At 38.2% G+C, this 12,365-nt stretch overlaps 1 protein-coding gene across 17 annotated transcripts in view; it reads right to left on the bottom strand.

The window, feature by feature from the left end:
- The window catches only part of CTNNA2 (catenin alpha 2), a 1,201,677-nt gene that overhangs the window by 82,957 nt on the left and 1,106,355 nt on the right, over nucleotides 1-12,365 (bottom strand). For all 17 annotated transcript variants that reach the window (XR_009210118.1, XM_058429034.1, XM_058429035.1 and 14 more), the window contains one exon: nucleotides 12,041-12,241. Coding sequence is in view for 16 of the 17 variants with exons in the window: in XM_058429034.1 (XP_058285017.1) it covers nucleotides 12,041-12,241 (201 nt within the window). In the remaining variant the exon portion in view is untranslated. The remainder of the gene's footprint in view (nucleotides 1-12,040; nucleotides 12,242-12,365) is intronic.

Here is a 12,365-nt window from a genome sequence, read left to right as displayed (position 1 = left end):
TGTGTTTCTTGCACAAATTTTATTATGGAGCATAGAGAAAAGAAAATAGACAAAGCCCCTGTTTGAGAGATATAAACAGTTTAGTAACTGTTAACATAAAATTTAAAAAGAGCATTGAAAGGAATCTAAAAATAAAATATCAGAACAGGGATGAAATTGCAGCTAATTCCAGTGCAGGAATTAGTACAATACCCTCCCCCCATTACAGACAGTCACTGAGCCTCTACTGTAACAGTTGGAATTTGGTAAAGATTATGGAAAGATCAGGGTAATTGGAGCCAGAAGTATTAATTTGGAGGATCACTGTGGGGCCATTCCAGTGTCCCCTATACCAGGTAAGTGGTGTTTGATGTTATTTCTACAGGTGAAGTATTCTTTCCCAAAAATGGTTCCTGTCAGACACTGCTAAGGGATTATTCAGGTGGCCCTCTAATTGGATGACAGGAGAGAGGGAAAAAAAAAGGGTGAAAGAGTGTGATATAAACTACCGGGGCCCTAAAGTTGCCCAAAGGGAACTCTGACTGGCATTTATAAGGCACTGGGTGTGCCTTGACGATTCCACACATCCATGAGGCATAATCAGTTTTAAGAAAACCGAGTCTGAAGTTCCAATTCACAGTCAGTGTAGAAGTAGAAACTACCCCAAACAGAAGCCATAACACATCTCTCCCTTTAGTTCCACTTAAGAACAGCGGACAAATCATAGAAGCTGGCCACCATTTTATTAGTGATTTTAGTAACGGATGTCGTGATCATAAATTAGTAGAAGGTCTTTAAGTATTCTCCCAATTCACCCCTACACGGGGTGAAATTTTGCCTCAGTGGATCTTTTGTGCTCTAAATGCCACTGCACAAGGTATTCACGGGGGACTTCAAAAATCCTCAGCTCAGAATCTTTTTAGAGATGTTTGGGTTGGAGCATTACCTACTAGGCAAATGAATCTATATGTCTACTTCACAAATAGTGACTATTTCATTTCTCTATGTATTTATAGGTGTGTGCCTTCCCTAGAAGGTACAAGGGTGGCTGGAATCTCATTAAGGCCCTTAGCTAAGAGTTTGTACACTGTTCAGAGCTTTCACTTCCACCCCTAATTTTACACACATGCACTCGAATCTTGGTTATGACTTCTGACACCACAGGCTAAAGAGCTTCTTCTTCAATTAATGTTTGAATCTCTAAACCTAAGTCAAATAGAATTTTTCCTGATGATGCCATTAGCTTTTTATTCCCTTTGGCATGCACACTGATCTTTGAATTATGTACCAGCTTTGTCTACGTACCATTCCCCTATTCTTATCTGTTCTCTTTGACTCCAACCCACTTCTCCAATCACCTTGAATGAATCTAGGCCCTTCCTTCCCCACAATCTAGCTGTTATTCCTCTGTCCCCTCCTGTCCACATACTGCATGGCTTCATTTTCCCTCAATGGATCTTTTGTGCTCTAAATGCCACTGCACAAGGTAATAGGGCTATTATACTAGCATTTTAATATGTCCCTATTAAGTCCATGTTGTGGGATTTGTCCACACACCCTAGGACTGTTTTATCCAGTTATGTCATTCATTACCCTTATGGTCTTTCCTGTCCTCACGTATTTGCAAATATGTATGTGTGATAAATGCCTCTGAGAGGGCCCCCAGTGATTGCTCTTCTCCTGGTATTCATGCCTTTGTGTAATCCCCTCAACCTTGAATGTGAGCTGGAACTAGTAACTCACTTCTAACCAACAGAATATGGCAAAAAAAAAAAAGATGGGATGCCACTTCTGAAATGAAAAATGATGCTGGCTTCTGTTTTCTTACTATCTTGGTTACTTACTCTGATGGAAGACAGTTGCCATGTTGTAAGCTGCTCTAAAGAAAAGCCCACGTGGCAAGTTAAATTTGGGGGTAATTTGTTACACAGAAATATATAACTAATGTAGTATGCTATGCCATAAGCAAAACTATCAGTAAAAATAGCTATGCCCTAAGTAAAAATATTGGCAAAAAAAAAATAGCTAGCAGGACACATGAAAATTTCTGTTTAATTGTAGCAACGATGCTTGATCTACGTTTCAAGTATATTTATTGATTCTAGGAAAATACGTAAATGAATCTTGATATTTAATTTTACACATTATTAAACCAATTTAAGCCTCAGTTTACTCAGTATAAAACAGAAATAATGATCATTGCCCTTCAGGGTTTACATAAAGATCAGAAATACATTCAACAAGTTTATTACTAAATTTTATATGCAAATCTAAGCAGTACTCTAGGCACCGGGAATCCAGTGGTAAATAACACAAATACGTTATGCCTTGGAGGCACTTACTAACAAGTAGGTTGCATGTCAGATGATTACCACACTGCCTAGCACATGAAAGAGCCACAGTAAATGCTTCTTGGGGCTGTCTTCACACCATGACTTTCTGCATTTACCCATGCACACACTGTTTGTTTCTACCAGGCTAAATCACCCAGTCTCTTTTGGAAAGAACTTGAAGGTACAACCATACGATTCACCATGGAAAAAAAAAAAAAAAAAGGTGGGCATAATGGGACACAGCACACCAATTAATGCTGAATCTGAAAACTGGGAAGTTGGTACAATTTGTTTTGCAAAGTGAGCTTCCCCAGTTCTATGCCCTTCTCTCCCCTCAGCAGCCCTGTATCATCCTGGCGACAGTGTTGCATTTTTAAGAAGGAATTTCCTGTGAAATCTGCCCTCAGGACAAGATTTGATAAACTTGCTCCTAGAACTTTCCTTTTTATCTTGCTTGCCGAGAAGGCCAGTGTTAAACACTGTGTTCCATTATGACCTCCCCAGATCCATAGGAAAGAAATTCTTTGAAAGGCTTTACCAACAAAGTAGTAACTTCCAAAAAATAAAAGCAAAACCATTCAAACTCAGCTTGTCTAGCCCAGTTGAAACAGTTTCTAATCAGCCACCCAGTTTCATCCAATATTCTCTTGAAACTATTTCCCTTCTATCTCATATTTACACCACTTTATTATTTAATTTACATCACTTGACTGAATTTAAATCTTAAGTGTCTTCAAATGCTTTTTTTAAAATGTGGCAGAGGCAATGTAGAAATACACCTTACATACTTTCTCTAAATTTCAATCCTCCTCTGCCTAGACCAATGATATACTAGCTTCTCTTCTGTCTTGAGACATCAGGTTAGAAGTTGAAAATTGGAATCCAGGAGCAAGAACAACAGTACCATGGCTTAATCTGCTCCCTATTCGCTGCTATTTGTCAGCTGTTTCTACCTCTCCAGACAACTATCATCATCTTGGCCAGTCCCAATTCTTCCTGCATACATTCTTGGACTTTCTTTCATCAGAGTCAATCATCTGTTACCTCTGTGGGAGTTTCTAAAGGCTGCCATTTCCATAAATTCATGTTGGGAAAATTAGAAATGTATATTTCAAACATAAATCAAATTTAAGTTCCAGAAGGCAATACATAACCCATGAGCTGAATTGTTTGATAAAAGATGAAAAAGGACTGCCTAGAAGGAGGGGGTAAAAAAAAAAAACTCTCTAAATTCCATTCACGACAATTACCCTAAAAGAATCAGGGAGCATCCATCTGCTCTTGTCTAGACACAAATTCCTTTTCCTGAGGAAAGAAAATGCTTGCTTGGAAAGTTTTCTTCTATTTTAAAATAAGCATTTCAAAAATAATCACAAATGGTTTATAACTTAAAAGGATGGCACATTTAATTCTGCAAGTTAAGGAACGAATAAAGTATTGAGCATGAGCATGATGCTTTATTTAGCTTAGTGTTTGTCAAAACCTAGCTTAATAAATAGTCTAATTTGGCATCTGTGATGTTTAAATACTTAGATTGCATTAAGATGTAATAAAGTACTTGCTAAAAATTTATTGCACATAACTTAAAAGATTCTTATTTTGATCATTAAGTATGCAATTTAAGGAGGGTTTAATCCCCCAGAATAAGGTAACTGTGTCATTATATTACTCATTTATATTAATAACATCTTTGAGTTTCAACTCTTAATTAAAGCTGCAGGTAATGGAGAGGTAGACTCAGATCTTAAGAGGTTAAAATTTAACAAAAACATGCAAAAAGTCAATACATACACACATGCTTCAGGTACTAAGATGGACAGAGGACAGATATAAACATTAGGACAGATATAAACATAAGTAGAAGAGTGGGTAACAACAGTATGAAATACTGGGCAGTATATGGTAGGTTCCAAATGAGTAACACAGATAATAAGAGTGACAGGTACACAGAAGAGTGGGCTTGTCTGGTCTGGTTAGAAAGGGGACTTCACTGACAAGGAAGAAATCAGGTAGAATTAGAGGAAAGGTAAAATATAGAAAGGCAAACCAGGAGCCAAGTGGGATGGGCTCATGCCTGTAATCTCAGTACTTTGGGAGACTGAGGTGGGAGAATCACATGAAGCTAGGAGTTGGAGATCAGTCTGGCCAGTATAGCAAGACCTGTCTCCACAAATTTAAAATTTGGCAAAGAGGTCATTTGGCCATATACAGTACTTCTTTCGTTCTTTTGTTCACCTGTTATTTCAGGCCCTCCGGCTACATGGAAAGCTTATTTTTTCATTACCAAAACTATTTCTGGAATACTCCAAGGATGTACCACATGTGCTTCCAAATGAGTGGCTGTTAGCATATTCTTCCTCTGATTCAAACACCTATCACTGATGTGGCAGTTTCCCCTCTGTCAGAGAATCTGGGTGACAGGAACTTACTACAGCCTCAGTTGTGCACAATTAAAGCATCCAGGCCACCAATTCCAGTGGACACCAGCACTGACTCTGCTAGACACAATATGTAGGCCCCTAATTTACTACACTGCCATTACCACAGAGGCTGGTCTCTGATGTCCTTGAAGTGACAAAGAAGCACATGTACTCTCCAGTTCCCAGGATTCTGAATCCATGAAGAACTGGAGATTCATGTCTTTTTTTTTTTTTTTTTTTTTTTGGTTGTACTTTGACAAACAGGCACTAGAGAAGTGCTGTTTGTTCTGCTGTGTCACCCCAAATTTATGGCCTATACACACATGCAATTGTGAATATTCCTATGTCCACCCTACCCCATCTCCAGCTTCATGTTAAGGGTTTTATTGTTAGAATAAAATTTTGTATCTTACTTTCTCTTCGTGTGCTATAATTTACCTTTTTTGAAAATAAATGGAACATGTTGTACATACTTTTTCCACCTCATTTTTTAACCTAAAAATATAGTCAGAGATTGTAGTTATTCCCCATTCTGTTTTATAGCTGCATAATACTCCACTGTGTGATTAGACCGTAATTTATTCAACCAGTGCCCTAAAGCTAGATATTTGTGTTGTTTCTAGCCTACAATCTTATCATAAACAACCTTGTGCATGTTTTTATATTTTTTGCCAGTACATCTGAAGAACAGATTTTTAAAAGTGAGATTGCTTTCCAAATGTTAAATATGTTCTTTTGATAGAAGACGTCAAATTTCCTCCATTTTCAACATCTACAAGCAAAATATGAGATGACTTTTCCTCATCCTTGATAACAGAGTATATTATAGAACTTTTGGATCTTTGCCATTCCGATGGGTAATGGTTTCTCAGCGTAGTTTTAAATTTGCATTTCTCTTATGAGAGAGGTCAAGCAACTTTTCTTTTGGTGAGGAATCATTTACATTTCTATATTGTAAGCTATCTGGTTATGGTTGTATTTTCTGAGGTGGTTCTTCAGCCTCTTATGCTGAGAGAGCTGAACATGTCTGAATTGTGGGAGAACACATCATTTACAAACACACCAGTGTATAGAAAATATTTTCATGTTTCTGCATGGTCAACCCTTTCTGAACAAAAATTCTGGTAACCTGGTTCAAAGGTTAACAGTCCTAAGATAGTGAAATAACCTGAAAAGAGATTTATAGGCTTAGCTTCTCCAGAGATGTGTTTACATTTCAAAAGAGGGATAAAACTAGGAACTATGCATTTATATTCCAAAAGTTTTTAACCACTTGGGTACCTCCTGGACAGAATTTGTTTACATAAAAGAGAAAATGTGGCCGGGCGCGGTGGCTCATGCCTGTAATCCCAGCACTTTGAGAGGCCGAGGTAGGCAGATTACCTGAGGTCAGGGGTTTGAGATCAGCCTGGCCAACATGGTGAAACCCTGTCTCTACTGAAAATAGAAAAAAAAAAAAAATTAGCCAGACGTGGTGGCGACTGACTATAATCACAGCTACTTGGGAAGCTGAGGCAATAGAATCACTTGAACTTGGGAGGCAGAGGTTGCAGTGAGCCGAGACTGTGCCATTGCACTCCAGCATGGGCAACAAGAACAAAACTTCATCTCAAAAAAGAGAGAGAGAGAGAGAGAAAGTGTTTCTTTCCTGCCCTCAGGAGGAGCACCAATTTCTAAATAAGCTCCTAGATTCATAATTGTGTGGTTCCCCACCTGTAGCACAGACCTCCACTGTATGTGCAGAATCTATCTGCCCTCATCACATTGCTCCAAGAGCTGGAAAGGAACATGGGAAACTGACGTGCTTACTGTGCAAAGTAACATTTGTTCTCTGAGCCCCAAACCTTGCATTTGCTTTCAGGAAAAATTATACAGATCTTCAAAAACTTATCAGATTTCTACAATACTTTGAGTATATAGGTTTTAGTCATATAAAAAAAGACATTCAGACAAATTATATGTTATCTATTTAAGGGCTCTTTACTGGATGAGGCTTCTTTCTCATTCTTCCTACACTTCCGACTTAAAATTGGTCATGCCGAAGTAACTTAGACTGTAGATAGCCCTTCCTATCTCTAATACTTAATAGTTTGTCTTCCCAATAAGCTGCCCCTACCACCTTCTTCTGACATCAATCTCTTACTCCAGCCCCCCATATTCCAGCCAGAGAGATAGGCAGGTCACTCAGACCCCTGTCCAATCATAAAACTCTATTCCACTAGCAATAGAAATCAGTCCAACTGAAGGAAGCATACGCCAAAAAGCCAGTCAGATGATTTCCCACTGATACGCAGAAATTGGCCTTGAGCTGCAAACCTGAGGCTGCTGGTAGACATAATTTCTACAGAAAAAAAAGAAAAAAGCGTAATGTTCTCATTTTTGGTATTCATTTAATCAATACACACGTATTAAATGTGTTACTGAAAACACCATTCTAGGCTGTGGGTACCTATAGAAACACTTGCCTCTAAAAACAGACAATCCTGTTGTAAGCACAGTCATTTACACTGAAGAGGACATACCATACTAAATGTCAAAAGACTAATAGTTTTCTGTGGTCTCCAACTGAGACTAGAGCTATATTTTAATGGAGAATCTCAACAAACAGATGTAAGGCAGGAGGAGGAGGAGATGAAGAACATTGCAGGGAGGACAGAGGGAGCAGCATGGATACGTTTTGCCTGGAGAATAATGAAGGCCCTCGTCCAGATGGTGCAGAGGGTTTATACAGGGGACTCATGGGCAATAATTGCTTATGCCAAGTGCAGTCACCAGGAAACCAGAAACAGTGATGCATATATTACACTATTAATACCGGCCCATTCTTGAATGACAAAACATTGGGCAATACAGGAAAAAAACAAGTCCCAGAGGCACTAACTGATTTGTTTGAGGTCACAGTTAGTTGGTAGCAGTCAAGTAACTGAGTTCTTCTGAATCCTAACCTTGGATTCATTCTACTGCATTGTCCTGGCCCAAATGTACCCTCTCAATAAGATTTCTAGTTTGGATGCTATTTGCTGGTCCTTTTATACTTTCTAAGCAAAAATATATAGAAATGTTGTAAAAAGAAAAACCTTCTCATTCGTATAAAACTTTAGGTTATAGAGCATGGAAGTAAAAATTATACCATCTGCTTGGCCCATGTATTTTCCAAAATAATGGGATTTTAATCTCTGCATACAGAGTGCTCCATAACATAGAACCGTTTTTAAAATAGGCTTTCTTTCTTCTTCTTTTTTTTTTTCTTTGGTCTATTGTTTCCTCTGAAGAAAAAATGTCTGGCAGAATCTCACAGATCTTTTAACCTAGTCATGCTCACATGGCCACAAAAATGACATTACAATATAATCCATTCAGTGAAGAATGAGCTACTGTATGTATATCTAAATATGATATCACTGAATGTGCCTTCACCCCTCCTCAGCCTCCTGCAGCAACCTGACTTTGTAAACGAGATCTATGAAGATGGGTCTGGTCAAGCGTGTACTTACTACCAAGCTGTTGGCAATTTGTTATAATTCAGGTTTTATTGAAGAGCCCATCAAATATGCCATGTAAGTATTTAATGGGTCTGCTGTAGATCCAATTTATTGTGTTTTCATCAGCCTAGATTGTTTTATATAAAATGAACAGGTAAATTTGTACATAATGCTATCCTATAATTCTTAGCATACTAATAATCTACAAAATTTTCTTAAATTTAACTCAGCATTCATATCAAGACAAGAAGCACTCTTAAGCAAAGCACTGTCTTTACTAAGGAAAGAAAATAATTCATGGAAAATAAACCACAGATGTGTTATCACTCTTTGGGTACCTCTCAATTTTCCAGCCACTCAGCAAGGGCAGCCAGGTGGTAAAGTGGGAGTCTCCCTACAGTGACCTACCCCTGCAGCCATTCATCTGTCTACACAGGGGCTTGCCTGTGTGTAAACACCTTCAGCAGCAACATCCAGTTCAGTCAAGGCTGTTTGATTATTCTGCCCTTTTACAGATTCTTCTTTGTAATACACTCCCAACCCCACTCCCTTTTCACTACTGTCCACAGTACATAGGCTCCAATCTGTCCTGTTCGAATTTGTCCCTATTTTGGGTTATTTCTTTACTTTAGGGCAGTAATGCTCACTGCACATTATTTTGCCCACCAGGACCCACTTCCTTCAAGGATATCTGGCAATGTCTAGAGACATCTTGGTGGTTACAACTTGGCATGTAGAAGAAAGAGATGCTACAAACATCTAGCAGGTGGAGTCCAGGGATGCTTCTAAGCATCCCATAGTGGACAAAACAGTCCCCAGAACTCTCCTCAAGAAACAATTGTTCAGACCAAAGTGTCAACAGTACAGAGGCTGAGAATGTCTGACTCAGGGTCTTGAATCTAATGGCACAGAGTTTTTTAAAAATAAAATATCAAACAAAAAAAATCAATGGGCAGAACCTAGTAGGTGTGGCAACAACAACAACAACAAAAACCATGACATTTTGTCTTCTTTCTCCTTATCTTTCCTCTGGGCATTTGTCCTTTTTCCCACTGCCACCCTCTTTCACCCTACAACATACTTTCGTGACAAAATGTGATAGATTCACAAAGAAAAGTGGCCAATTCAACATGGCTCTAGAATTGTTTAAGTCAGAAACAAAACTAAGCAAAAGGTAGATAATTTGGCATCAGGGACATGCATAAGGTTTCTATTTTGAGGACATATATCTTATGTCTCCTTAGCACAGACACACAATGACATCAGAAGTAAATCACTTTAGACAACACACACACACACACACCAACAAAACTTTGTACAACCATAATTACAGAACTGATCCTGTGGTCATCCTCAAACTCCACATGTCTACTCTATGCAAGCACATTCCCCAGCAATTCTCATTAGCGATCAGTGAGTTAACAGCTGAAGTTTTTTTCTTTCATTTCTTTGGCAACCTCTCTAGTTATTCACAAAATAATAACATTATTCCTGTTTCAGAAAGAGAAGAACAATTGGGGACAAATACCAAAGAAATTGTATACCTTTGTATTCTAGCTCTTAGTCCACTGACACCCACTTTTCCTTGACATTTATTCCTATATTTTCAATTAAAGTTATATATAAGCTATTTCAGTCTCTGCCTGGTTACTTTCCTAGTTAACTTCAATAAATCCTGAAAAGTATAATTTAAATGTCCTGCTCATCTACCATCTTCAATTAGGAATTGGATATGGGCATCAAAATAAGAAAGGTGCCTTTAGTTAAGTCCCCGGAGTGCTCAAGCATTGCAAGCTAGGATAAAATTTGTAAAAACTCAGCACAAGTAAGAGCAAAAATCTTGATTAGCAACAACAATCCAGGATGAACGACTATTTGTTTTTCTAAAAGTGGAAAAATCAACCAGAACATCATTTACATATCAAGACTTTGGGTGAAAATTATGTTAAAATATTACAATCAACTAAGCAATTGTCCTTGCCTTTAGATTTTGACCTTGTAAGCAGCACTCCTGTTGTCAAAGCAGTCCAAGATACAATAAGAAAAAGTTCTAAAATGTCATTTGAACAGTGCCTGAGTTATCTGTGGGTAGAAAGTCACAGGAAAATTGGCAATATGCTCTGTATCTTTCATCTGCCACAAGTGTCCTTCCCACCAGTCATGAGTGGGCAGGAACTGAGTCCTGTCTCTAGGTCTTCAACACTTCTCTGGTATCATTTATCTAGCGACAGACCCAAGTGAGTGTTACTCTGTCAGATATCCCACATGAAGCTGAGACTTTGTCCAAGAATAGAGCTGATGGGCTAGGAACTGAAAGCCACAGAAATGTGAGATGGTCTCCCTAAAGGTTACTAATGAAAAAGTCCTTAATTTGGAGAATTAGAAAAAAAATTTATCTTTTTATAACTCTTCCAAGTGAGGAAAGAAATACTGTATGGCTTGCTTTGTGTTGCTCAATTGAATGTAAAGGGCAAGCTTATGTGAAAGAAAGCAGTGCTGACTCTCAGCTAATTCAAATGCAGTTATATCTTGCCATTATTTTTGTTATTATTTCTAATTCTAAGTCTGTAAAGATGTTCCAAGGGCAACAGTCTCTAGATGTGCTCTTTATAACATGATACCACACTATTCTGTTTCTGCTTATATTTCAAAGAGAATGACCAATACCCATGTTTATGTATTGTGTTTTACTTGTTATTCCAGGCTAGTAAATACCTACAGAACTCTTTGTAAATAATCTTTTCCCCATAAAAAGCAACATATTTCTACCAACATATCTCATCATGCAGAACTTGGAACACGGATATATCTGACCTTTCAGAGATGGCTATTTTAAAAATGCCTAGTGGCATCCAAAGCTCATAGACAAACCCATGAAGGTCCCCCTTAGGGTTTGAGGGGAGAGGCCCTTCTGTGCATATATATGCACCAATTCATTATTCATTAACAACCTTATCCAGTGTGGACTTAACATTCTCTTTTTCTATTCCCTAGTTTCCTCTCATTCCTTGGAATGAGCCAAAAGACATTGGTCAAGAGGGGAGAACTACTAAAAACAGGCCAGTCTTATATATTCTCCAGAGTTGTAGATTGTTCTAATTCAGTGGAAGCATTTTTTTTTTTTTACCCCAATGCATCTGCAAGCTCTGACAAGCTTCCATAAGTAACCATGCCTTACCACAGCAGTGAGTCCTGTGAGCAGCCACATGCCCCTGAAGAAGGGCATGTAAAGCTTTCCTAGAAAGAAAGGGAATAAGCTGAAAGCCTAACTCTTTGTCAGCAGCCACCACCTTTCTTTGAGCACATCATATCCACTCACTATCTAGAACCTTTATGCTTTCCACTGGCTGTTCAGAGTTCTTTCTTAAGGTCCTATCCTCTCAAGCAATAAATGAAGAAAAGGTTAAATTACAGATTCCAAGTTCTTATCACATCTGCACTATTTTCTAACCTTGTGACCTCATTCCAGTCTCTTAGTCAATTCAAACCATAATTTTCTCAAATCATAAAATTATCTCATCCATAATTGGAGATAATTAAGCAGAAAAATTTTATTGTTTGTGAGAATCAAATGATCTATATGAAAAGTATAAAGAAATATATGCATGCAAAGCATACATATATGGAATGATATATATGTCATTCTCCTAATATTACTCAAATTCAAATTCAAAAAACAAAGACAACACTCAAATACTCCACCCATTCCACGATTATGTGCAATTTAGAAGCATAAAGTCCTACAGAAATCAATGAAACAGATTTATTCAGTTATAGAAACTAATCAAGGCATTAACATTTGGCCAGACCTAATACCTATGCTTACCTGTTTCAGAAAGCAATTTTGTAGCTTCCAGCACCTTCTCAGTATAAACCCCAGCTTCATAGTTCTCCATCTCAGCATTGATGATGTGTATGACTCGAGCTGCCCGGCCCCTGATGGCCCCTGCAGTCCTGTCCAGAGTGTCCACATCACCCTCTTGGAGGGCTATCACACACTTGTTCACATCCTCCAAGATGTGATTTTCTATGGAGAGGACACATACACATTTAGATGACTTTACATAACTCGGAACTTAACCAATTAAAATTGATTCAACTCTCATGAGCCCTTGCCTTGGACACATCTCAATGCATACCTAATAATACTA

This window comes from Hylobates moloch, unplaced genomic scaffold, assembly GCF_009828535.3.
Source record: "Hylobates moloch isolate HMO894 unplaced genomic scaffold, HMol_V3 SCAFFOLD_15, whole genome shotgun sequence".
Lineage (NCBI taxonomy): Eukaryota > Metazoa > Chordata > Mammalia > Primates > Hylobatidae > Hylobates > Hylobates moloch.
The sequence above is the reverse complement of the archived record's forward strand: the minus strand, read 5'-3'. Positions and strand labels throughout refer to the sequence as shown.